This window comes from Vipera ursinii (genome assembly GCF_947247035.1).
Source record: "Vipera ursinii genome assembly, chromosome: 2".
Taxonomy (NCBI): domain Eukaryota; kingdom Metazoa; phylum Chordata; class Lepidosauria; order Squamata; family Viperidae; genus Vipera; species Vipera ursinii.
In genome coordinates, this window is record NC_139513.1 from 253,224,139 (window position 1) to 253,249,994 (window position 25,856).

General features: G+C 36.9%; 1 protein-coding gene across 1 annotated transcript in view; it reads left to right on the forward strand.

Moving 5' to 3' along the window:
* MCTP1 (multiple C2 and transmembrane domain containing 1) overlaps positions 1–25,856 on the forward strand; it is a gene marked incomplete at both ends in the record, with an annotated part of 162,850 nt that overhangs the window by 38,644 nt on the left and 98,350 nt on the right. Inside the window, 5 exons of the mRNA XM_083353508.1 lie at positions 5,844–5,882; positions 10,527–10,697; positions 13,340–13,470; positions 17,853–18,039; positions 23,034–23,127. Of these exons, the coding sequence (XP_083209634.1) occupies positions 5,844–5,882; positions 10,527–10,697; positions 13,340–13,470; positions 17,853–18,039; positions 23,034–23,127 (622 nt within the window). The remainder of the gene's footprint in view (positions 1–5,843; positions 5,883–10,526; positions 10,698–13,339; positions 13,471–17,852; positions 18,040–23,033; positions 23,128–25,856) is intronic.

A 25,856-nucleotide genomic window follows, 5' to 3' on the forward strand; every position in this document is an offset into this window, starting at 1 on the left:
GAAACAAATACTGAACAATTTCAGAAAAAGAATAAAATGCCTCACCATTTCTTGAATGTACTGTAACATCCCAAAAAAAGAGGCCAGAAGCAAGAATTGCTTTATTAAGAATTGGTAACAACCTAATCCCATGCTTGGAATAAAAAAAAATAACACCAAATTTTCCTTGTTCGAGTATTCGTAAGTAAGTACCTTTAAACTGGTATGTCAGAAAAACATTATTTGGAAATATGAGCAACTATTCTCTTCCTAGTTAATATTATTTAATATTTTTATTACTTTTCCAGGAGAAAGAACTAACAAAAGTCTGAGGCACGGCCCTGAAAAATTTCCAAAAGTTGTTACCAAATTAAAATCTGTAATATAACAGAATGAGGGGAAGATATTAAATATGTAACTGAGTTACATTTAAATGGAATCAGATTTCTACTCTGCCTCACCCACAGTTTTTTCTAATGAGGCATGAAAATGCTAAGCTCAGCCCTTCATCAAGATTCAAGGCAATTCTGTCTACTATTCTGTTTCACTCCCACAATCATAAAGATACAGGATTAATTAGATTGAGAGATAATGACCAGCTCAAAGCCACCTACTGAGGCTATGTACTTGAATGTGGAGTCTGGGTCATCCTAATCATAATTCAGTGTCCTAACTTCTGTACCATTGTATCACTCTCACAATTGTGAATAGAATATAGAATAATAAATTTATTGTCACTTTCAATGTACACTAATCGGCCATTTTTTTAAAAAAATTCCAAGTTTGTTAAATGCTTTCAATCATGCCTCTGTAAAAAGGGGCCAGGACAGAAGGAGAAAGATGTGTTCTCCTCATCCAATGCAGGAAATGCAGACACTGGTTTGCACGCTTCACTAAGGAGAGACCAATTCAGATTGTTAATTATCTGCACCCCCTAGATATTTAATACTGTTGACCATCTCTACAGCTGCATTTTTGATACTGAGTGAAGTATGACTGTGCTGGCTCTTTCTAAAATCTACAATGATCTCCTTTGTTTTATCAACATTTAGAATTTTAGAAAAGAAAAAATGGTTATCGAATGTCATTCATTGTTATCTGTGATATAATTAGTAGATTTCTACCATTATATACTTCATATAATTATACTTTTCAAATTAGTCAGCTTTTTTGTTACAGTAATTTGGAATTAAAAAGTTACAGTATGGAAGCATTTCCATCAGATATTTAACCTATATGACACATTGTCAAAACAAATTATATTTTAATTACCTTATACCAACTATCCAGTCATACTGTAATGGTAACTTGAAAAGTATCAGAGATAGGATAAAAATATTAAATTAAATTGTGAGTTTGTAATGCTTTAAAAATATGTGGAATGGAAAGGCATTTCATTTCATGTTTTTGTTATGTATAGTATATGCTTTTAATAACGTGCATCTCATAATGTAAAATGCCTAGTAGCCAATACATGGTTGCCTGGGACATAAAGAATCTTGATGTAGACCATATTATGATGCATAAGATGATAGAATGGCTAAATGCTAATTTATTGTTGGGTTAAAAGTAGCTTTCATTGAAAAAGGGTTAATTATAAATTAATATGCTCTGTATATGTTCATAGAGACACATTGATTAAAATTGATTTAAGTGTAAGTGTTCATGAATTAATGAAACTTCAAATGGATTAACTTCAAAAATACATGTTTAAGTATTTTGGAAAATTGCAATATCAAGAACATGTTACAGATAATGTTTTTTATGAGTATGTCTCTGGTCATAAAAGCAAACGAGTAAGACTTTCAATTAAAGGGAATGGAATGGGATTGTTGATGTGTTTGATTAGGAATTAGGAATTGTTAATGATGGAGTTTTAATGAGTACTAAAAAGGACAGCAGAAACATTCTATTTGGCTAATGGAGTAGCTGAAAAAAAACTATTTTGTTTGCTCTACACCAATAGTACTTTAATTCTCATAGTTTGAGACGTAACATGCTTTCAAAATGTTTTTAATTTATTTTAACAATTAAAAATAATTTAAAAGTTTTCTATATTTGGGGACATATGCTTAGATTCTTCATGTGCTCTCCATGATTCACATATATCTTGAGAAGATGGAATCTTCTAGAACTTACAGAATTTATTGGTGTGAAATCTTCATAGCATGGATGGCTACACGCAATTCTTGTTGAATCTCTTCAGTTTGTTTCAATTTCTGCAGGGAATACATATAGCACATTCATTCTCACAGCTGGTCAATCCTTCTAGAATTCTCATTTCTCTTTACCTTGTTCTACTTTAATTTTAATTTAATGTTTAAAGAAACCTTTGATCTTCCAGATTTTAATGCAAGAGGCTTCATGTACCTCTTCATGTCCTTTGTAATTTACACTACTTGTGTAATGATGTTGTGATCACAATTACACAAATGATATGATTTGCATCAGTTTATATAATTTGCAGAGTAGCATTAGTAAAATGATGTTTTAGTGTAATACCAGCATTATGCTGCCTTCTGTTATTTTCCTCATGATATCATCAAGTGATATAATCCATTTCATTTGTGTACTGTCATATAAATTAAGTAAGTGATATGATTTGCATTACTATGATAATGTAGGTTTTCAATTTATTCAACTTATTTCCAAAACTTCTCCCAATTTGTTAAAACTGGCATTTTTTCATGCATGAGCAATTTTTGGTCAAAGGCCACAAACCCTTGTACGGATAATTCTTGCTTAACATTCACCCATTCAGAATTATGACCATTCTGAACAAAGAGTATTTACAACTAGTCAGGGCTTTTATTCTCATAGAATGCTCAGAACGGAGTTCCAGTACCTTTTTTGGATGGAACCTTGTAGGGTAGGCAAGGCAGGTTGTATGATGTGTGAGTTCCGGCACCTTTTTCTTTCACAAAAAAAGCACTGCAACTAGTACTTCTAGTAGTAGCCATGGTAGCATCCCTGCAGTCACATGTTCATGATTCAGGTGCCTGGCAACCGGCTCCTAATTATGACTTTTCAACATCTTGCAGCACACGATTGCATTTGTAACCTTAACTACAACTTCCAACAAGCAAAATCAAAAGGAAACTGGCAGAAGATTGTAGGTGATGATTATGTGATCATGAGATGCTGTGAGCCTGTGAGATTTACCTAATGAGCACAACTGCAACTTCTGGAAGTGCTATCATATATCAGTACAGTTACATGACACTTTATGATCACATTGCTTCACAGTAGTTCCCAATCCCAATTACCATTGTTGAGTGAGGACTACCTGTATATCCTTTTTTTAAAAAAAACTTTGTTTCTATTTCTCTGAAGGCTTCTGCTGTACTAAATTTCACATAGTTGGATAGGCACAGCTATTGCTTTACTAGCATTGTGAGAGGACTTATAAAAATCTTTTGTAAGCACCAATATAATTTCTCTTTTTGCCTATGAATTTTCCCTTGGAGCCAAACAGTGGTGGGAAATGCTGAAGTTATAATGGTGTCTTGTCATGAGGTGTTTCATCAACCCTCCTTAGATCAGGAAGAAGCTTTGCAGAGGTAGATCTGGTATTGCAAATGCTGAACAAAGAAATACAGAGAGCAACCAACTATATCCCGCTCCTATGTCTTTGACTTAAAGCCTCCTCCACTCAACCCTCAAAGATCCAGGTGTCAGACAAGGTAACAACCAAAGACATAATTGCAGAGGAATTCTGAGATAGGATAGCAAGATTAATCTGTGAGAAAACTAGATCAGACAAGGACTATCAAGGTTACAGTATATAAAAGTTTGGTTCATTTAAGTGCTGCTAGAACACCAATGTAGTTGTGATAATCTTTTGTCATTTCCTTCTGTGAAGATTTCTGTTTTTATTGCTGCCTTAAATTCTGATGTCTTTGTGTTTGGGTTACATTCTCTTGCTGCTTACCCTTATGTACAATAAATCTGTCTGATCAAAATGTTACAAGTTTGGGCTGGATTTAGGATTTTGAAGAATAGCCTATTGTTCTAATTGTTCACATGTACTAATGCTTGTTGCAAAACCAGGATGCTCTTTTCCTCATCCAACATTTCTACAATGTTTCAAAAGTGGCTGGGGGCTTCTGGTGCATCCTTTGGGAATTCCCTGGGTTCTGCAATTTTGTTGTTGGCACAAGGAAAAAACCTTTGTAAATCATCAATGTTTGCTAAATTTGCTAACACACACATCCCACCAAAAACTATGGCCAAGATTAAATAAGAAAACAAAAAGACGTCTGCTCCAAATACTGGGCCCTGTATTTGTGGATCTTTTACCCTGCCAGTTTCCTCCATCTTCAATTCTGCCTACAATTCTATTGTCCACACAGATTTGGGTCTCAATTTTAAAATAAGAAATTTGTAATTGAAGTCTACCAAGATCTTGTTCTCTACACCAGAAACAAAGCTCTTCTCTTCCTCCATCTCAGGATTTTAGTGGTAAAAGGAGAGAAATCCATTATGTTGATCCTGCTTTTGGGAAATAACAGTCCCTAGTTTCTCTTGGTTCCATGACCTCTTGTTAACTGTTGCTTTCTACCATGGCTGAACATTGTCCTACACATGAAGCCTTTATTGGTCTTGATTAATACACATCAGCTCACTGGAGTAGTCCTTTCTACTGTAATACTAAAAAAAAATGCAAGTTCAGATATCAACTCTGATTTTTACTTGTTCTTCATCTAGGCTTCATGACTATAATCTTAACTACAGTTGTTATTTGTAAGAAAAACTCCCTAAATCAAGAGACTCCTGTAGTATCACTTTGGTATATCTCTTTGATTTTGGGATATTTTTCAGTGTAGCTTTCACACCTGAGTTCCACTGTGTGCATAGCTTTGGCTAAGATCATTCTCCACTATCAGGAAATCATTCTTCTATCTTCAGATACTGTTCAACATTCAATCTTCCAAGTGCTCTAATTTTTGGGATGCTACTCGGGGAACCTAGTTGATATTAGGTGCATAGCAACATATCATCAAAGTGGAACTTTCGGTAGTTTGGGCCTTTGAAAATCAATGCCATGGTGGTTTGTTATATTCACAAAAAAAAGGTGGTACCAAGTCTCTTCTGCTTTTACGCCTCCACTGAAATTTTCATATTGTAATAGGAATGCCAAAAGACAGCTGTGTCCATGAAGTCTTTCAGACCTGACTATTAAATTAGTGCTAAGGCATTTTCTAAAAAAAAATCATTTTTAAAAAATTAAGCATAACAAAATAGTGCCTGAATTTTTAAAATTGTTTTTTAAATAATCTAATGCAAATAAACACACCAACCTTTCTCGGTTGGCGGACTGGAGGGAAAGGGAGGGGGAAGCATTTTAAACGTCAACCTTAAGCTGATCAGAATAGAAGGAATTAAACTAATAATGTCAGCAGAGTTAGTCTGCAATACTGTGTTCTAACCACTGCGCCATCACAGCTCATATCTGTTCAGAACTGACCTTTTCTTGTCTGTGGATGCCTATCATAAGTACTTGTTATATTGGAGATTCCTCTCTCATATTGCTGAGTGAGATCTTGAATTTCTATATATCTTGTGCTCTGTGAAAGAGTAGCTTGAACTAGGATGTTCCTACTTCCAGATAATTTTCATTTCTTGCTCTTTTTGAGATGTTCAATACATCATTAGGTTATCATATAAAATTTCTTTTCTTCATTAAATAATTGGAGCTTAAATCATAATTGTGTTTCAGTGTGAACGTTTGTGGCTGTTTGATTTCTGTCTTTAATTATTTGAAACTTGTCTGATGTTTTGTCATGTACATTACTTATTTAGAAGACAGTTGGCCTCTATATGAACAAGTAAAAGGTGATTAAAATGATCTATTTTATTTGCAGACAATGCTAATGAGGAAGAGTTGGAAAAGAACAAGTAAGGTAATTCTTGACATGTAGCCTTGAAATAACTGATATTTTATAATATCTCACGTTGAACTTCAGGCTGTGACATGTAGCTTATTCTCTGTAACTTTTATTATTCTCTGTTGTATAATCATGACAATGGAATGGTTCTTTAATTACTAAAAAAATCTTTTATATATACTTTAGTAAAAGCTGACATATAGAGCTAGGTTGGTCCAGTAGTTAAGGCTAGAAACCTAATGCCTTTGAGTTTTAGTCCTGCCTTAAGCAGGACTTTGGGCCAGTCACACTCTCTTGGCCCAACTCACCTCACAGGGTGTTGTGAGGAAAATAGGACGGGGAACGAGTATTAGGTATGTTCGCCACCTTGAGATATTTAGAAAAATAATAAAGGTAGAAATGCATTCAGAACATTTGAATGCACCTAAATGTAGTCAAGACAGAGTATATATCAGTATCTATTCATATATTATACATATGTACATAATTTCTATTTATATATTATATATATGTATGTAATTCCTTTATATTATATATATAAAATCATTATGACAATGTGGCAGACAAATCTAAAAAATGTGAAGTATAACTATAAAATAAAGACTTTCTTAAGCAAGAATATGAATATATGAATATATACATACTTTGGTCACTGGCTTTGCTTCCTGTAGTTTTGGGAATGACAAAAGACACTACTTTAATAGGTAATATGAATGTTTCTATTTTGAGAAATATAATATTTCTATTCCTCTTTTTTAAAATGCTGATATGCATGCAACTTTTGTTGCATATAATTTAAAAGCAGATAAGAAGTATAGAATGGAGCTTTGTTCTCATTGCTTGTTACATGCTCCAAGATGATTTATATCCATTTGTCACTGTATTCATTATCTACCTCATATACTTCAATAGTTTTTTTTTAAACATATAAAATATCTATCCTAAGGTTGTTTTTTATAGTAAAATGCCTCCCTCAATAGTGCTGTAGCTTCTTTTTAAGTTCACTATGCCTCATAAGATATTATTGCCTCCTCATTGTTATAGTGCTTCACTATATTTTCCCTCCTTTAAATCATAAACTGAACTAAATACGCAACAAAAAGTTTTCTGACACTAATATGATAAATAAACTGTTAATCACTTTAGAAACAATTGCTATTTTCAACCTGTAGAGATACATAAGGTTATGTTCTAGAACATTTTGCTTCTAGAATTCATAAATTCCATGCTAAAAATAAGGAACAAAAATCTAACACTGATTGTTGTTTGTTATCATTTGGTATAAGTTTATGTTGGAGTTCTTGTCTGTTAGCAATCCTATGCCATTTGGTCCTCTTTGTGTATGTACCTATGAATAAGATAGCTTTTGCCTCTCTAGATATAGCTGTATTGAGACGGTGTGACTGAGGTATCTGACAATTGTTCCTAGATAGTTGCTACTTCTTACCATTCCTTCTGATTATTTAATTTTTATTTGAGATCAAATTCTGGTGGTGACCACCCAGTAATTGTTGTCATTATTGAATTTGTAGAGGTTTTTCTGCTTTTACATCTGATGCATAGTCTTTCTTGAAATAAGAATAATAAAATACATGTTTGTTTTCAGCATTAGAAAAAAGATTCATAGCTAATTATCTGTGAATAATTGTGCTGGGTCATACTTGGGTCATGAATGAGAGTAGCTGTGTGATTTAATACATTTAAGAAGGAATTTTCTTGTTCTTAAATTCAGTTTGCAGTTTCAACAGCTCTTTCTGCTTCTGCATTGACTTGTGAATAGTATGTGCTCTTTATAATATTGCTAAAGTTATACTTCTTTGGAAAGAGTATAAAATGTTTCCTTGACAGTTATGCTGCATTATCAATTTAGGAATTCATCAGGATATCATCATGTACTTGTATTTTTTGAGCAAGTAATAAGACTTGGTAGATTACAATCTTGAGATAACCTGCAAAAATAATTTATGGCAGCTAAATATTTATGCATTTGAACTTCACAAATATCATTTCCAACATCTCAGAGGATTTATTTTGAACCATGTTTTGTTTTGCGGAAAGTCACCTTTTCACAAAAGTCTTTCTTTTTACAATTTTTTGTTTGTTTGTTTCAAGTCTGTGTAGATTCCATTTTTCTTATGTACTGGATTTACTGTCAGGCTTCTTTTTTTGTCTAATATTCAATTCAATATTCAATATCAGATTACTTAGAATTTTAGCATCTGCCTGATTACTTTTATTTATTTAAATTGTTTATGGTTGCCCCCTCCAAAAGATTCTGGATAGTGTACAAAGTCAGATAATAATAATAATAATAATAATAATAATAATAATAATAATAATAATAATAATAATAATAATAACAACAACAACAACAACAACAACAACAACAACAACAACAAATAATTATAAATAATAATAAATAATAAAAAAACATAAAACAACACAGCCAGCCCAGAGTATATGGTCATAATAGCAACAGGAAGTGATCACAGCAGACCGAAAAGTACATTAATCTAGGCCTGGAAACAAATCCAGCTTTCCCAGAAGAGAAGGCAGAGTCCATATCTCCAGAAGGGTGCTGTTCCAAAAGGAGGGGGCAGTTACACTTCTTGGCAAATGTACTATCTGTTCTTTGAACAATAGCTGCAAGTCGAGAACTCCAAGTTGCACAATGGTTTCAAATGGGAGAGTACTGCCCCATCCAAAATCAAGAGGAGTAACATGCCCGGTCTTGGTGGACCAAACAACTATAGCTAGTCACTCTTGTCAGGACTGAGTAAAGTATGTTTCACACCATCCAAACCTGAACAGCCTCCAAACACTGGGTCAGTACATCAACAACTTCAATAAAGGAGAAAATTTGTAGCTTAGGGTTGAAATGAGAGGTCCTTGGTGCTCTCTGAGCTTGGTTGTTTTCTTGCAGATGTTTCATTACCCAAACTATATAACTTCATCAGGGCTTATGATAGTGAAGTCACCCAGTTTGGGTAATGAAACATCTGCAAGAAAACAACCAAGCTCAGAGAGCACCGAGTACTCCTCATCAACAATTTCACCTGTGCAGTTTGGATTTGATACATAAAGCTGGATTTCATCAGCATACTGATGATACCTAAGCCTTAATTAATGTGTGATTTCACCCAGCAGTTTCATATAGATGTGAAATAGGAGAGATGAGAGCATCAAACCCCCCCAAGTGAAAAGGCACAAACATGATCTCTCCGCACAGTAACACTGACTGAAACTGACTCTTGAGGAAGGAGGGTAATCAGTGCCACACAGTGAGTCCTAAGTATAGTATCAAAAATTGTTTGAGAGATCAAAGAGCACCAAGATGGATGCACCCATCCCTTGTCACAAAATATTTTGAACTGATGCTTATTTAGATAAAAGATGAGAAAATAAATCTTAAGATTTATTTGTATTAATTAATTATTTCTTAATTAAGAAATAATTCAAATTAGAGATTGTAACAAGAAGACAATTATTAACAAATATGATTTCTCAAATGGACGAGAAGAAAAATAGAAAGAGTTGATCCTAAAATGGGCCTCTATTCACCTAATGTTTATGCTTTTTACTTTTCCTTATATTATCCTGCATAGGAATAAATGTTCAAGAGGCAGTAGGGACAGTGAGGATTTGGGTAATCCTGTTCATGAATATCAAATATGTTTCATTCACACAATCAAGATTTAAGGCATTGTTTTCAGATATTATGGATATTTTGTTCTTAATTATTTGTCCTGGAATCTTGTTGTAGATAGTTGCATACCTCTTAGGCTAAATGCTGGTGCTAATTTGTAAACATTCTTTTCAGCCAGTTAAATGAAAATTTTGTTCAAAAGGTTTTATTTTAATTTTCAATGTATGCCCAGAAGATTCCCCAGATATGTACAAACCACTATTTTATATAATATCTATTTTATTTATTGTCATATTTTCTTTCAAACTATATAGTATCAAGGTAGTTTTTAAATTCAGCTCATTCTTTGCTTGCAATCGTTTTAAAAAAGAAACTCTTGGTGTTTTCTTTATTTTTATTTTTTAACTTCAAAAGTACTTTGTAGTTTTTCTTAACTACCTTGACATGCTTTGAGTAACTGTTGGATATAAATTATAGTGACAATAAGACTTAGGGGTAATTGCAAGCAAAGCAATATTATAAATTATTCTTCATTATAAGAAAGATAACAAAAGTACTAGATTTTCTGAATATGGTGTATTTGAAAAGTTGAGAGGCTACTAAACAGATTTATAAAAGATTAGGGTGTGCATTTTTATTGCAAGTCAAGTACATTGTAGCTGCTAGTTACAAACATCATCTAAGAACTTTCAAATAATTCTTTGTTTGCCAGAGAACAAATTGCCCACTAACCAAAGACTTCCTATATATATAATCACCATTCCATTTTTTCCATTTTTTTCAAAAGCGGAGTAATACTAAAGAATAAGATGCAGTTGTTTCTTGCTATTCTAAAATCTTGTTTTCATCAAGATTTTATCAAAAAGATTCATCAAAGAAGTTTCCTAAACATTAAGAAATGTTTCTACCTTTCCTAAATATTTTCTTAAAATAGCCATTCTGTTTTAAAAACAAATTACAAAGTTATTGTTTGCTTCTGATTTAGTAAATGAGAGTTCTCTCTGCACCTGAAGTTTCAGACCCAGAGTATACGTCTGTCAGACCTGCACAGAAAATCTCAGCTATGGAGAGGAATAGTCAGTATCATTTTAATTGAAGGTCGTGGACTCAAAGCCATGGACTCAAATGGACTGAGTGATCCATATGTGAAATTTCGGCTGGGACATCAGAAGTACAAGAGTAAGGTAACTTTTGACTTTCTTAAACTATTTATTAGAGACTGTGGTAGAATTTTTTAAATGTAACTTCAGCACTTTTTTGTTGAAATTGCTGTTTGACTATTATGGTTCATTGCAAACTGGATTTGACATTTTTATCCACCTATTGAGTCCTTCCTAAGGACCTGGGATAGACAAATATGGATATTTGATGGTGTTACAGATATTGTCACAGGATGTAAGCTGTTCTGAGTAAGGCCACCTTTTGCAATTGACTGATGATGATTTTGTCAATGTCAAATATGTTCAAGTGGTGCTCCAGTTGTTTTGGAATTGCACTCAAGGCACTTATTGCTATTGGTACTACCTTTGCTTTTTTGCCAGTCGTTGTATTTCTATTTGCAGGTCTTGATTATTATATTATTATGCTACTGAAATAGTGAAGTGTCGATTAGCCTTAATACTATGCAATGTTGGAACTTTAGATTTAAAGCTAGTGACTTACTAAATCAAATCTCCAAATACAATTATATGATTTTAGACCTCGGCTTAATCAGATACTTGAGCATTAGGCTATATTCCACAAAATACAGATAAATGTTGGATTCCGCAACAAGAAGTACAGGAAGGATGTTGAATAAATGGAAAAAGTGCAGAGGAGAACACCAACAGTGATGTAAAGTTTGGATAGTAAACCTTGTGAAGAATGATTAAAACAGGGGTGTCAAACTGCCAGTCTGCGGGCTGGATGCGTCATGCCAAAACTGCACCTATCCCATTGCCGACAATGGTAAAAAAGTCACGATACGTCGTGATACGTCATGTGATGTTGCGAGTTTGACACCCCTGGATTAAAAGAACTATATGTTCGGATTTTAGAATATAAAGCTAAAAGCAGTGCTTTTTTTGTAAAAGAAAAAGGTGCCGGAACTCACACATGTCATACAACCCACCTTGCCCTACCCTATAAGGCTCTATCCAAAAAAGGTGCCGGAACTCCATTCTGAGCATTTTATGACAAAAAAAGCCCTGGCTAAAAGGATACCTAATGGTAGTCTTCTAATATTTGAAAGGCCATCACAGAGAAAAGCATGTAGATTTGCTCTCCCTAAGTGTGAAGGTAGGATAACAATCAAATAGGTGGAAGCTTTACAGAGAGAAATCCAAACTCAAAGAAGAATTTGTTAATAATCAGTTAATAAACAGTGAAACATCTTGCCCTCCAGAATAATGAGTACTCTGTCATTACAGATCTTCAAACGAACATTGGATAATTTTTGGAATGGCCTTAAGATTTCTGCTTTGGGAAGGGGATGGGTCTAGAAGACCTCAAAGATTAATCCCATGAGTTACTGGCTTTTAATTTGAAAAAGAATATAGGTAATTCTCTATTTACAACCACAATGGGGTCTAGAATCTCAGTTTTGAGCAAAGTGATCATTAAGGGAGACACGGTGTGACTGCTTCACTCAACAGTAGCAATCCTAGACCTTCCAGTTGCAGTCATTAAGCAGCCACATAGGTCATTAAGCAGAGCACCAGGAAGAGGGTCTGGGCCTCCCAGGCATGGTGAGGCACAGAGAGGACCTGGCATTCCCACTCTACTGGGGAGTCCTGGGCCCTCTCCCCACTGACCAAGGAGAACAATTGTGAGAACGATGGTATTTGCTTTTTTTTTTTTGCTAGATTTGGAAAACCCTTAATGCCCTGGTGAAGCAGATCTCAAATCTGGTGAAAATACTATAAATGTCAGTGTTCTGGAAATCTCACTAGCATTTTTCCAAGATTTGAGGACTGTTCCTCCAGCATGCAGGAGGATTCTTACTTCCCTACATAGAGGGGAGAGGAAATTCCTTGGTGTGCTGGGTAAATAAACCTCAAACTCCAACATTCCCATCTACTTCAACCTCCTCTGCTGTTTTCCTCATTAACTTTCTGAGGAAGGCAGCAGAGAAATTGCAAATTGTGACCACATGATTGCAAAGTACTTGGCAACTGATCATAAATGCAAACAGGTTGCCAATGTTTCAAAATGAAGTCATGTGACAGGGTCTGAACTGTGTTCCTGTCTCAGATACTATTTTGGTCAGGAATAAAACTCTTATGCAATAAATTAAATGATACATTTTATGTAGTTTTTGAGAATTGGATGAGGAATGTCCTATTTTATTTTTTATGTAATGTTTGTTTTTAATAATTCAGCTCTTTTTATTATAGGTTTTTTTAAAGGAAAGAAAAATGCTGAGAAAAGAAATTAATTTTTTATGAATGTCAGATTGAAAAAAGGTGTAACATCTGTTTCATCTTTCTGTGTCTCTAAGCAAGAAAAAAGTTAATCTATTTTAAGAGTTTGAAGGAGAAACAAACTAGAAACTCGGTATATCATTTCTTTTGTGATGTAAAAGGCGAATGTGCTAAAGCAATAAATAATATGCTGTTATAATTTTCATACTTCTTTGTGTGTTTTGAGAAAATTTTTACATGTTTCTCATTGACCATTTTAATAAATGTGGATAAATGTTATATTTCCTGCTATCCAGAAGAGAAATATTATTTAAATCCAAAACTAAGTAGGTAAATATATACCTATTAAAATAGTCAAAATACTATTTTTCTTGGAGATAAAAAGCATCATAACTCAGAAATATTTTTTTTATTTTTTCCTCTAGATAATGTCAAAAACTTTGAATCCCAGGTGGAGGGAACAATTTGACTTACATCTTTATGAGGAACGAGGTGGAATTATTGATATTACAGTATGGGACAGAGATACTGGCAAAAAGGATGATTTTATGGGCAGGTTTGTCTACAAATAACTTATAGTATGAGAATGAGCTTTGAAGAAGAGAACATATAATTTTGAATTGCTTGAAGTCATTTTTTGTATTTAAAAGAAGAAATAACATTTAGAAATTGCCTAATTCTGTAGGAAAATAGTTTTTTTTAAATTTGATGGAAGATCTTATTAGTTAAAATCATCCCTTTTCAAAATTATATTTCAAAAGAATTAGGTTGCAAAATTAGGGTTCTGTTGATAATATTTGATAATTAACTCAGTTATTGGCTGTACAGTACTTTCTATCTATCTGACATATATATTACATTGGAAGTTGTAATATGATCTTTGAAATAATATGGGCAGCTATAGGTTTTAAATAAGCAGACAGCAATAACAATAGCACTTAGACTTACATACTGCCCCATAGTGCTTTATAGGACTCTCTGGGCAGTTTACAATGTCAGCATATTTTCCCCAACAATCTGGGTCTTCATTTTAGTGACCTTGGAAGGATGGAAAGGTGAGTCAACCTTGAACCCCATCAGGATCAAACTACAGGCTATGGGCAGCTCACCTGCAATACTGCATTCTAATCACTGCACCATCAAGGCTCCTCGGATAGATGTAGTTCTTGAAGGGAGTCTATCTGTTTGTTTGGGGTTTTTTTATTCTTAGACAACTTTTAAAATTAAATTGGAGGTAATAGTTCTTGTAAACCTTGCCTGTTATCTGTTTTCATGCTTAGGTTAGGGCTTTGCCTATTAACAGTTCATTATCAGCAAGGAATTTGCCGCACAGGAATTGTAAATAATGTGCAAAGATAGGTTTATTTCTTCACCCACCTCCATGTCCAGATTATGAAGTTCATATGATGCTGATTTCTGGAGCACAAAATCTGCTTATCCTTTTCCTTTCTGACTTACTAGGCACTAGTTGGGAAGTACTTCTAAAATTCTGTCTCTTTCCCCATCTCCATAGGTGGAGGTATATCATTATAAATTGTGTTTCCAGAAAAAAGTGTTGAATGTGTGGCCAAACATTATGTGTTGCACTCTGAACCAAGGTGGATAGATTTCATTTACATCTCTGGTTAAATGCCAATATTACATATGTTGAAATCTGACCAATAAAACTTTTAATCTCCATGTTTCCCTCCCAAATCAAGATCTCCCCCATCTAAAGTAGTTTTTAGACCATGCAATCAGAGGCTGTAGTGAACAGGGGAACTTCATTCTTTGCTGCTCGGTCAACAAAAGGAGTTCGGTCAACATTAGCAGTTGACCTCTGCCCGCCAGGTTTCCAGGTGCTGCACCAGCCTCGGGCTCACGGGAGGGGCGGGGGAGTGGCAGTTATCATCAGGGAATCCCTTAGCCCGCGAGAGACCACCGTCCCTCAGATGGTCGGGTGTGAGTCTCTCCTACTGAGATACGGCCCAGGGGCGCAGTTGGGCCTGCTGCTGGCGTACCTACCACCTAATCGTGCAGCGGCGGCCCTGCCCGAGCTACTCGATGCCCTCTCAGGGTTGGTGGTTGAATTCCCAAGACTCATGGTCTTGGGCGACTTTAATCTACCGTCCCTGGGAGGATCGTCCGAACTGGCTCGGGAGTTCATGGCTTCCATGGCGGCCATGGACCTGTCGCAAATAATTTCTGGACCGACTCATGAGAGAGGCCACACCCCAGACTTGGTGTTCTTGTCTGGACGGTGGCGTGATGATATCGGTGGGGGTACCACAACTGTTGCGCCCCTGTCATGGACCGATCACCACCTCCTGCGGCTAGACTTCCCCCTTGCCACCCCCCACCGTGGGTGCACGGTGCGAGTCAGATGGTACCGCCCTAGGCGCCTAATGGACCCTGATAAGTTCCAGGCAGTGCTTAGGGACACGCATGCACTCCCTGCTCACAGCTCGGCGGATGCCTTAGTGGAAGCCTGGGAAAAGGCAGCCACGGAGGCTCTGGACCGAGTTGTACCCTTGCGGCCTCTGACCCGGCGCAGATCCCAGCGAGCCCCATGGTTCACCGAGGAGCTCCGGGAGATGAAGCGTCGGAGACGGGGCCTAGAGAGCCGTTGGAGATTCAGTCGATCCGAATCCGACCGATTGCGACTAAGAATCCTCACCAGGTCTTATCTCGCTGCGATAAGGGTGGCAAAATCCAACTATTTTTCCACCCTCATCGCGTCCGCAGATAATCGCCCGGCTGCCTTGTTCAGGGTGACTCGCTCCCTATTAAACCAAGAGGTGAGGGAGGAACCCTTGCAGGGTCGAGCCGAGGAATTCGGTCAATATCTGCTGGATAAAATTGCTCGGATTCGAACTGGCCTGGACTCCAACTGGGCTGAGATGGAAGAACAAGACATGGACAGTCTTGTCGACGTCATCTGGGAAGAATTTGATCCTGTAACTCCTAAGGAAGTGGACAGGATTATGAGAAGGTTGAGCTCCTCCACATGCTTACTGGACCCGTGCCCTTCCTGGCTGGCCTATGCAGCTCGAGAGGGGACACGAGGCTGGTTCCTAGCGGTCATCTCTGCTTCTCTGAGTGAGGGTCACTTCCCCACCGCCTTGAAGGAGGCGGTGGTGAGACCTCTCCTCAAGAAGCCCACCTTAGACCCATCCTCTTTGAATAACTTTCGTCCAGTCTCCAATCTTCGCTTCCTTGCGAAGGTTGTTGAGAGCGTGGTGGCGCACCAACTTCCTCAGATCCTGGATGAAGCGGTTTATCTAGACCCGTACCAATCGGGTTTCAGGCCGGGCTACAGCACGGAGACGGCATTGGTCGCTCTGATGAATGATCTCTGGAGAGCCCGGGACAGGGGCCATTCCTCTGTCCTAGTCTTATTAGACCTCTCGGCGGCTTTCGATACCATCGACCATGGTATCTTGCTGCGACGCCTCAGGGGACTGGGAGTGGGAGGCACGGTTCTGCGTTGGTTCTCCTCCTTTCTCCAGGGTCGCTCACAGTCGGTGCTGACAGGGGGACAGAGGTCGACCCCGAGGCCTCTCGCTTGCGGAGTCCCTCAGGGGTCGGTCCTCTCGCCTCTCCTGTTCAACATCTACATGAAACCGCTGGGTGAGATCATTCGCAGTTTTGGAGTAGGGTACCATCAGTATGCTGATGACACCCAGCTTTTTATCTCAACTCCAAACAATATCAGTGATGCCCTAGACGTGATGTCCCGCTGCCTGAAAGCGGTCCGGGAATGGATGGGGAGGAACAGGCTTCAACTGAACCCGGACAAGACTGAATGGCTGTACGTTCCGGCAAGCCAGGATATTCAGAACGTCCCATTGCTTAACATCGGGGACAAGTTACTACCCCCGGTTGATAGGGCCCGCAACCTGGGTGTCCTCCTAGACTCGCAGCTCTCCCTAGAAGACCACATAGGAGCTGTGACCAAGGGGGCCTTCTCCCGGGTTCGACTAGTTCGCCAACTACGGCCTTATCTGGACCTGGATTCCTTACGTACAGTCACCCATGCCCTTGTGACCTCTCGCCTAGACTATTGTAACGCTCTCTACATGGGGCTGCCCTTGAGATCCACTCGGAAGCTTCAACTGGTGCAAAGTGCAGCGGCACGGACACTCTTGGGAGCCTCCCGATACTCCCATATCACACCTCTCCTCCGTGCGCTGCACTGGCTTCCGGTTGCCTTCCGTGTGAAGTTCAAGGTGCTAACAATGACATACAAAGCCCTACATGGCATGGGTCCGGACTACCTACGGGAGCACCTTCTGCCAATGTCAGCACCCCACCGTCCTGTGCGCTCCCACAGAGAGGGCCTCCTCAGGGTGCCACCGCTCAAGGAATGTCGGCTGGTGGCCCCCAGGGGGAGGGCATTCTCAGTGGGTGCGCCAGCCCTCTGGAACAGCTTACCAACCGAAATCCGGATGGCCCCCGACCTCCGTACCTTCCGACGCGACTTAAAAACTTTCCTGTTCCAGCAGTCCGGCCTGGCATGATAGCGTTAATTGGGATCCCAGTTTGTTTTCACTATTGTTTTTTATTATTTTTATTGGTCATCTGTATACCTTCCTTCCTCTGTACACCGCCCCGAGTCCCTCGGGAGAAGGGCGGTTTATAAAAACTAATAAATAAATAAATAAATAAATAAATAAATAAATATTGGATTCCCTGCTATGAATTTTTAAAAGTTATACAAGGAAGTTAAAAGTACATTTCATTTCTATTACTCTGTTTTCTAGCATTTCAACTTCATAGGCAGGAATATGATACTATAAAATATCTGTTTTGCTGAATGACAAAATAGATGAATTTGAAGATTTCATCCTGAAAACAAGAAGTAAATATAATATGATTCATTATATGTAACTGAGTTCACAGTATTTCATAGCATTGTTGTAAACGTAATGACATGTTAATCAAAATGTTTGTTTCTAGGTGCCAGGTTGACCTGTCAACTCTAAGCAAAGAGCACACTCATAAGCTAGAGCTGCCTCTGGAAGAAGGCGAAGGGCATCTGGTACTGCTGGTTACATTGACTGCTTCAGCCGCGGTCAGCATCTCTGACCTCTCAATGAATGCCTTGGAAGACCCAAAGGAACAGAAAGAAATCCTAAAAAGATATGTATGCAGCATCTTTTTCTCTTTTTTTGCATAAGACTACAGTGATAAACAGTGAAATGTAAAAGGAAAACTTACTTACTTACTTACTTTTTTACTTGCTTACTTGCATACTCATTTATTTGGCTTATATGCTGCCATAATAGTCCAGCTCCCATTAGCTAACAGTAAAACTATACAATACAGTTTTACCAAATGGTAAAAATAGGGGATGAGATCCTTCTGGTCACAATTTCCACCACTTACAGTAGTCTGGTGTCCAAAAGAGCCCAGAAGTCAGAGTTCTTCTAGATAACCCCCCCACCCCACCCCAAGAGAATGGTTAAGAAACCAACATAATAAGTACTAAAAAATTGTTGAAGTCTCTTTTCTTAGAATGTCAGTTTAGTATGGCAGCCATAGTTGTCTCTTCTTCCCATCAACCTGTTGCTCACTCAGGACTATATATAGTAACTCATCTGTACTAACTTGTGGGTAGCTTTCTCCAGTTTATGGTGATAAAAGGTTATTCTGTTTATTTTTAATAAATAAATATAATTTAACTTGATTTTATTTTTTCACTGAAATGTTAACTTCTTGTTATAATTAAGACATTTCCTTACTGAACATTGCCAACAAATAATGTCTTTAAGTAGCTGAAGAATTGGATTTTATATATGGATCAACTTTGTTGTTATTTAAAAAAAGTCTTTCCTTCAAGGATTTGTTCTATTAGAATCAGATATTTTAGTAGTTTAGAAATATAACATAAAGATATAATAAGGATACTGAATGTTTAAAATCTGGATTGAACATTTTGAAAAATATCCTGTCCTTGTATCAATTGTGTAGTTTTAGTAAAGGAACAGCAAGGGGAGCTCTTACTCCAGCTTTTATTAATATTGGATTCACTAAAACTGACTTAACTAAACACAAAGAAGAAAAGCTATCTCCCCTAAAATTACAAAGCTTTTATTGTATAGGTTTGCCAGGTGTTTAAAAGTTATCTCTAGACACTGCATTAAGCTAAATTCTGACTAACAAAGGGCTGTTTAATTTTTTTGTTTGTTTTTGTTTTAAAATATTCCTGTTCTATAGTTGACATCCTCACAATAAGTGAATTTAATAAAGATGTACCTTATCAGGCTGTGCAGATAATATGAAGTGCTAGTACTATTGCTGTACAATATTCTTCAAACAGATTAGCAGGATGTGTGCTTCAGCAAATTTATTTTACCTATCTCCACTGAATCAGCTGCTTGCAAGTACTTGTACACATCATACACCAATAGAATTATAAACACCATTTAATAGAGGTGACTTAGCCAGGCTAACCATTATATTTTTAAAATCAAGTAAGAACTAAGAAATGTACTAAACAATCTAAAAATGGTAATGGTAATGATTGCCAGTATTATTTCAGATTTTTGAATCAACTAAGGCAAGCTGATCTGTCAGACTATCTTGGGAGATAAATGCATTTCTCAGATATTAATTTTAATGAAATATGCATTTTGGTCTCTAGTATATCAGAAAAATATGAAGCAAAGGATGTTCATTGTTGTGATTATCTTATAATAATAAGCAAATAGCCAGTAAATCACAACTCTTGGACCTACATCTCTTTTCCCCCAGTTTTTTATTAGTTTAAGCAAATTTTAATAGAAAATAGAAACATCATTTTTTAAAAAAAGTATGACATTGAAAAACTCTGATTATCAATATGTTTATTTCAGACATTACATTGTTTACTTACAAGCTGAATAACTTGGTTCATCAACATGAGCCATACATAGCTGCAATAATTCTGGATTCGTAGTATACTATATATATAGCCATGTCCAACATATTTTTGTAGCAAATCTTTATCCCTACATATTTTACAGGAAATCTTCAATATTAGTGTTGTTATTCTTCACTAAATCTGAAGTAAACATTATGGGGTAACTGACAAATTCATGATCTTTTTTACTCTAAAACTATTTATAAAGTTTTATTTTTTATTTTTTTAAGTATTTAGAAGGAGGTCTTTCTATTTAAAAATGTATTTTGCGCTGTTTTTGAGACTGAAAAGAGTAAATGCACTGACCCTGCCATCAGATCAAATAGTCTTGGAAAATGACTCTATTACTGTCATTTAACCATTTGTAGCAGAACATCAGAGCCCTACAAATTAAAGAGGCATTACTGTTTGAACCATTTTATCACAATTGTATGAAAAGATTAATTCCTTTTGGGATGGGAGGAGGGCCATAATGGGTAGCAGACCAAAAGAGAGATTCTGTGACCTTTTCAGAAAGGGTATGCTGAACCCCTGCTCCCCCTTGTCACAGTTTAAAAACCAGAGAAGCTAGTTTAGTGAAGAAGTTGTTAGCATTCCATTTTTATTATGACATTTCACAGTCATCCGATTTAATGTCCCTTGACCGGATTGTCCACTGTGAGACGATGGGCTTGAAATGTTATTTAGAGCATTGATAAAAGGTGAGCAGTTATAAGATGACAGCGAGTCATAAGGCTGGTGCTGTGACATTAATTTTCTCCATAACAGAGATGGAATAAGACGTCATGGTGACAAGCTGTCAATCAGTGCTGGCCCCTCAGTGTATCTTGATGCCATAGGATGGGGTATTGGTTCTCCCATAATAGAGCTGAACTGAGATGCTCTCGCTGACAGCTGCTGCAGCTATACAGAAAATATATTATACAGCCTTTCATTAAAAAAATAAAGAGGACTCATCTCCAGAGCATTTCAATCTTTTCCCATCTATTGAGGGCTGAAAGGATTCACAGCAAATCATAGATTTCTGTGCTATGGAAATTTGAAGCCTCCAATACCATCTGGGTTTTGAGGCCTCCAACAGTCTTCATAAATAAGATGACTGATAATCATCTCATAAATCATTACTTTAAGTTGCATGCTTAAAGTAATGTATTAAAGTCATTTGCTTTTCACAAAACCCTACAATAATCTGCAGTATGTCATTGGCTAAGATTGTCAGAAACGCAGTAAATTGCTTTAAATCAGCTGACTAGCAAAATCTAAAAGTTCAAACTATAATTATCCCACTGGCAAATAATAGTGGGCGAAATATTGCTAGATCTTTTTAAATGAACGGAATGTGCTTAAGGTGAAAAAGTCGACTTTTGCTTTTGTTCTGTGTTAACAGGAAATGCAAGACAAATGCACTTTCAAAGCAACAAAAAAGACTTTTAATTTCACCATGCCTGCCTTCCTACCTCCCTTGTTCAACATAGTAAGGAACTGTAAAATATCTATATTAAAATGCTAGGATTGACAAAAAGAAGCCCCCAGACCTTTTTGAGAACTATAATAGTGTAAATGATAAGTAATGACAAACAGCATTTTTCTGTTGCTTTCTTTAAGAACCAGTTTTAAACCACATCAGGAAAACAAAGGGAGGGGGGAAGGAGAGGTTGTCTCCCTGATTAAGCAAATTTCTAATAGGCAAATATTGTGAAATTAAAAGTTAACAGTTATAGTATTAGTGATCTTATAGAATGCTAGAGCTATCTGAATATTGATGTGCTATATAAACTATATTGTCTCTCATCTGTGAGATGTATATTGTGGGCTTTTTGTCTCATTCTTATTTATAAATGGGTCTGTCTAATACATGGTTAAAATTTCAACTTTTTTCAAGCAGAAAACATTTTTGTTAAGCAGAATACGATTAAGAATTTAAATTTTGCACCATAATGGAAAAGAGCATTAATTCAGGCTTTTGCTAAAATCCAGATTTGCTACTTTAATGGGATTTAACCTGTTAAGATGTTTAGAAATTCATTCGTTACTTCTTGTTTCCTGATTTTTTTAAAAAAATACTATTTTTAAAAGACAACACTTTTATAAAATATTTTAATTATACTTTATAAATTAATGATTATATAGTAGTAATTATACTTTATAAATTAATGATTATATAGTAGTAATTATAAATCTATACAGTAAATATAGTTTTATACCATAATAATATATGAAATTTGAACACATGCTGTCTTTACGCAATTAAAGCTTATAAACAAATTAAAATAATTACTATTTTATAAAGAATATGAGGAAGCTGTAGGGAATAAAGCTAAGTGGTATAGAAATATATTTCTGTATTTTCATGTTTGCATAATTTTAGTTTTGTTACAGATATCTCATAAAAACACTCCAGTTTCTAAATTATATCTCAAGAACCTGCTAAATCTCTGGTTTGTAGAATAGAAATACCTTATGACCAAGGTGTCATCATTTAATATAATTCTGGGCACTATTCCAATTAAATAATGATTTAAAATAATCAGCAAACATTAAATATCATCTTTTTAAATTAGACTTGTTAAATTATGTATTTGGAATAGAACCGAATATTTTCTCTATTGAGTGTCAACTAATGTTAAGGAATAAAAGTGGTATGACAGGAACCAGTGGTTTCCATGCCAGTGGGGAACTAGATGAACATAGTTCAAGTGCCTTCCAAGGCTATCAAGAGTTCAGTCAAATACCTGCTGACTGAGGAAACTTGGAGAAAAAAAGCCTAGAAATCGAAACCAGAATCCATACATATATAAAAACTTTGACATCTCCGTACTATAGTGGAGACATATCTATATGTTTCTTTCTGAATTCTTTCTTTTTGACTACAATCAAAACTAATGCTGCCAAGCTTGTCCATGAGCCTTCTGCCAAGTAAGCCAGTCCAGAATAAAGGGCTGAGTCAGGCCTAAGTGCACAGTTAGGATATATTAGGAACATATGTAATGAAAGCCATTAGGACAACTTAGAACAGGCATGTCAAATTCACGACGTCACGTGATGTCGCATGACATATCACAACTTTTTCCCCATTGCCGGCAACGGGGAGGGCGAGGTTTCAGCGTGATGCATCCAGCCCGCGGGCTGGCAGTTTGACATGCCTGACTTAGAACATTCAAGAAGGAACTGTTTCTTCATATTTTGCTTTATTTATGACTTCACGGTATCTTCCCAAATTTTGTGTATGTTTCTAGAACCTAATGCAGATGTTTCAAAATATAAAGGATGTGGGATTTCTCCAGGTGAAGGTCATCAGAGCAGAAGGTTTGATGGCAGCTGATGTTACAGGCAAGAACTATTACCATTTTTATGCTAATCAGTAGCTACTGACTAATTTTATAACATTACACTTTACAAAACCAAAAGTATAGCAAATAAAACTGAAGTTTGCTAGGTTTTCTTCTATTCTTGCTTCATGATGAATCTTTTAAAAACATTTCACAAATAAATTTGTATTTGGGCTTTTGAGAACTCAAATTCTTACTTGACAGAAAAGATGAAACAAAGCAATCACATGGCTGCCAAAATATTTTATTCTGAGAGCCTTCAACAAATTACTGTATTTACAACATAATTACATGAAATGAGTTAAATCTTTATCATGCTTCCATGTCCACATCCCTTCCTCCCTTTGGGGACCAAGCCCTCTGGGACTATATCCACTCTTTTTCTCAAAATGTGTCCTCCATTTCCCAAGTTGTCCAGGCCCTCTATCATCTGGGATTGGATAACCCGCTGCATTCCTTCCTTCCTGGTGACTGGGTGCTCATGAAATCCTGGACTGACTCCGGTCCCCTGGCTGAACAGTGGAAAGGACCCTTCCTCGTCCTTCTCATGACCCATATGGCTGTCAAAGTTGCTGGCATTTGTGCCTGGATTCACCACTTCTGTCTCAAGACCTCTGATCCTCTCGAGAACTCTGATTATCATTGGACTGTAGCCCCTGATGCTTCAGTTGCATGCCAAAATACCAGAATGGTGGCTAGTTTACCAACAGCCACTCAGTGATTCGTCATAAGCACTCTGTCTTTTTCCACCATGTGACTTGATATACAAAGAGGCGGCCAGGAAGATATAGTGAAGGAAGCAAAATTTGAAGCTCATAGAGGGTCAGTCTATAAGGAAGACCTTCCAGCAAACGCCACCCAGTACAACCAGGGTGTGCAAAAACCTTGTAACATGAAGGTACCACCCCACCCCAAAACAAATGGAGGGTCCATTTTGGGAGGTCTGGAGTACCAACACACACATTCAGAATATCCAGACCTGGACAAAACTGTTAAATGTTACCAATTACTGGATCTGTGCACACTATCCCTGACTGGCACTCAAGTTGGTCATCGAAGGAGTGCTATTGGAAGCCCACTGCTACCAAATCACAAATTTTACGTGTCCCAAATCACAAATGTTGGAAGACGTCTGTTCTCCATAATAAAAAACAAAGTTGTGCAAAGTTGTGCAACCCCTACCTGGCTGGGGTTGGTTCCTGGATATTTTTTTTTGTTATCCTTTTTGTCATCTTACTTTCTTCTTCTGCTGTTGCATACATTGTCTTCCTCTGATCATGTCTGCCTGACCTAACACCTGGCTCATTAGACATCAGAAGTGTGATTCATATGCTGTCTCTGTCTTTGCTAATCATACCTCTACGTGCTGCTCAAAATAAGAAGGGATTATATTGATCAGAATTCTTATAACTATAATGATTGGTTAAAAGGTTCTTGTGTTGGAATGGCAGAAATAAGGTTTAGGCCTTATCAGGCTCTTGGCATTGTGGAAAGTTCCATAAGAAACCACAAGCATGTGAGCTAAGACACATGCATTTTTGTAACTGCTGTACCTTGTCTACTGTATGCCCATTTCCTATTATATCAGGGGGCCCCAACCCCCAGTCCATGGACTGACATTGGTCTGCAGCATGCCAGCATCTGGGCCACGCAACTAAATGAAGCCCTATCCATGGGATGCAAGCAGCACGCAAAATCATGCCCCTCCGGTCTGTGGAAAAAACTTTCTCCATGGAACCAGTTCCTATTGGCCAAAAGGTTGGGGGCCACTGTGCTATATAACTAACAGGAAGTCAGCAAGAAATAAGAAATCTATATATACTTCCTTCAAACAACCTTCAGGGTTTTCCCAAACTTATGGGAGGACCTGTCTTTATTCAGCTGAATAAACACGTATTTTTAAAGAGAGATAACCTGGACTCTGTCTCTTTGGTTGCATCAAGACACACCTGATTTCTGCTTGACAATACCATGCTAGTTGTAAGTATGAGGGCTGGTTGTAACTACTACTAATTTGGCACTGTTAAAAGTTGAACTGTTGCTGAATGAATGTTTGTTAAACAAGGACCACCTTTAAACTATTTTCATAATACTTTTGGATATCTGTATGTGTGTATGCCTTAAAGTCAGCTTTGACTTCTCGTGATCTCCTGAACAAGTTACTGCAGGTTTCTTAGCAATGTTTTTGGAAATGGTTTACCATTGCCTCCTTCCTAGTCCTGAGAAAATGAATGACTGGCCCAAGATCACCCAGATGGCTTTGTATCTATGGTGGAACTAGAACTCACAGTCTCCTGGTTTCTAGCCTGTTGCCTTAACCAAAACACCAGACTGACTCTTTTTCCTAAGACTGGGCCTGGTGAAATTATGGACCTCAGATCACCACAGAGATTATCAGTTAAGGAAACTTGTAGATGGTTTACAGCTAATTTCTGTAGACTTGCAGGAATAATGTTTTCTAAAAACCTATCTAAAATTGCAAAGTGGTTATTGTATAATGATCTCTGTTGGATCTTTGGTAAAAAGAAGCTTAACCTCACTCTAGGGAACAGATAACAGTGTCTCCACTAATTTATTTATTTATTTCGATTTACATACCACCCTTTTCCCGAGGGACTCAGGGTGGTTTACAGGGCAAATTAAAACAGTACAATATATACAGGTTAAAATTAAATTAAATTAAATAGCCCCAAAATAATTAAAAATTAAAACCTTAACCCAAAACCCTCA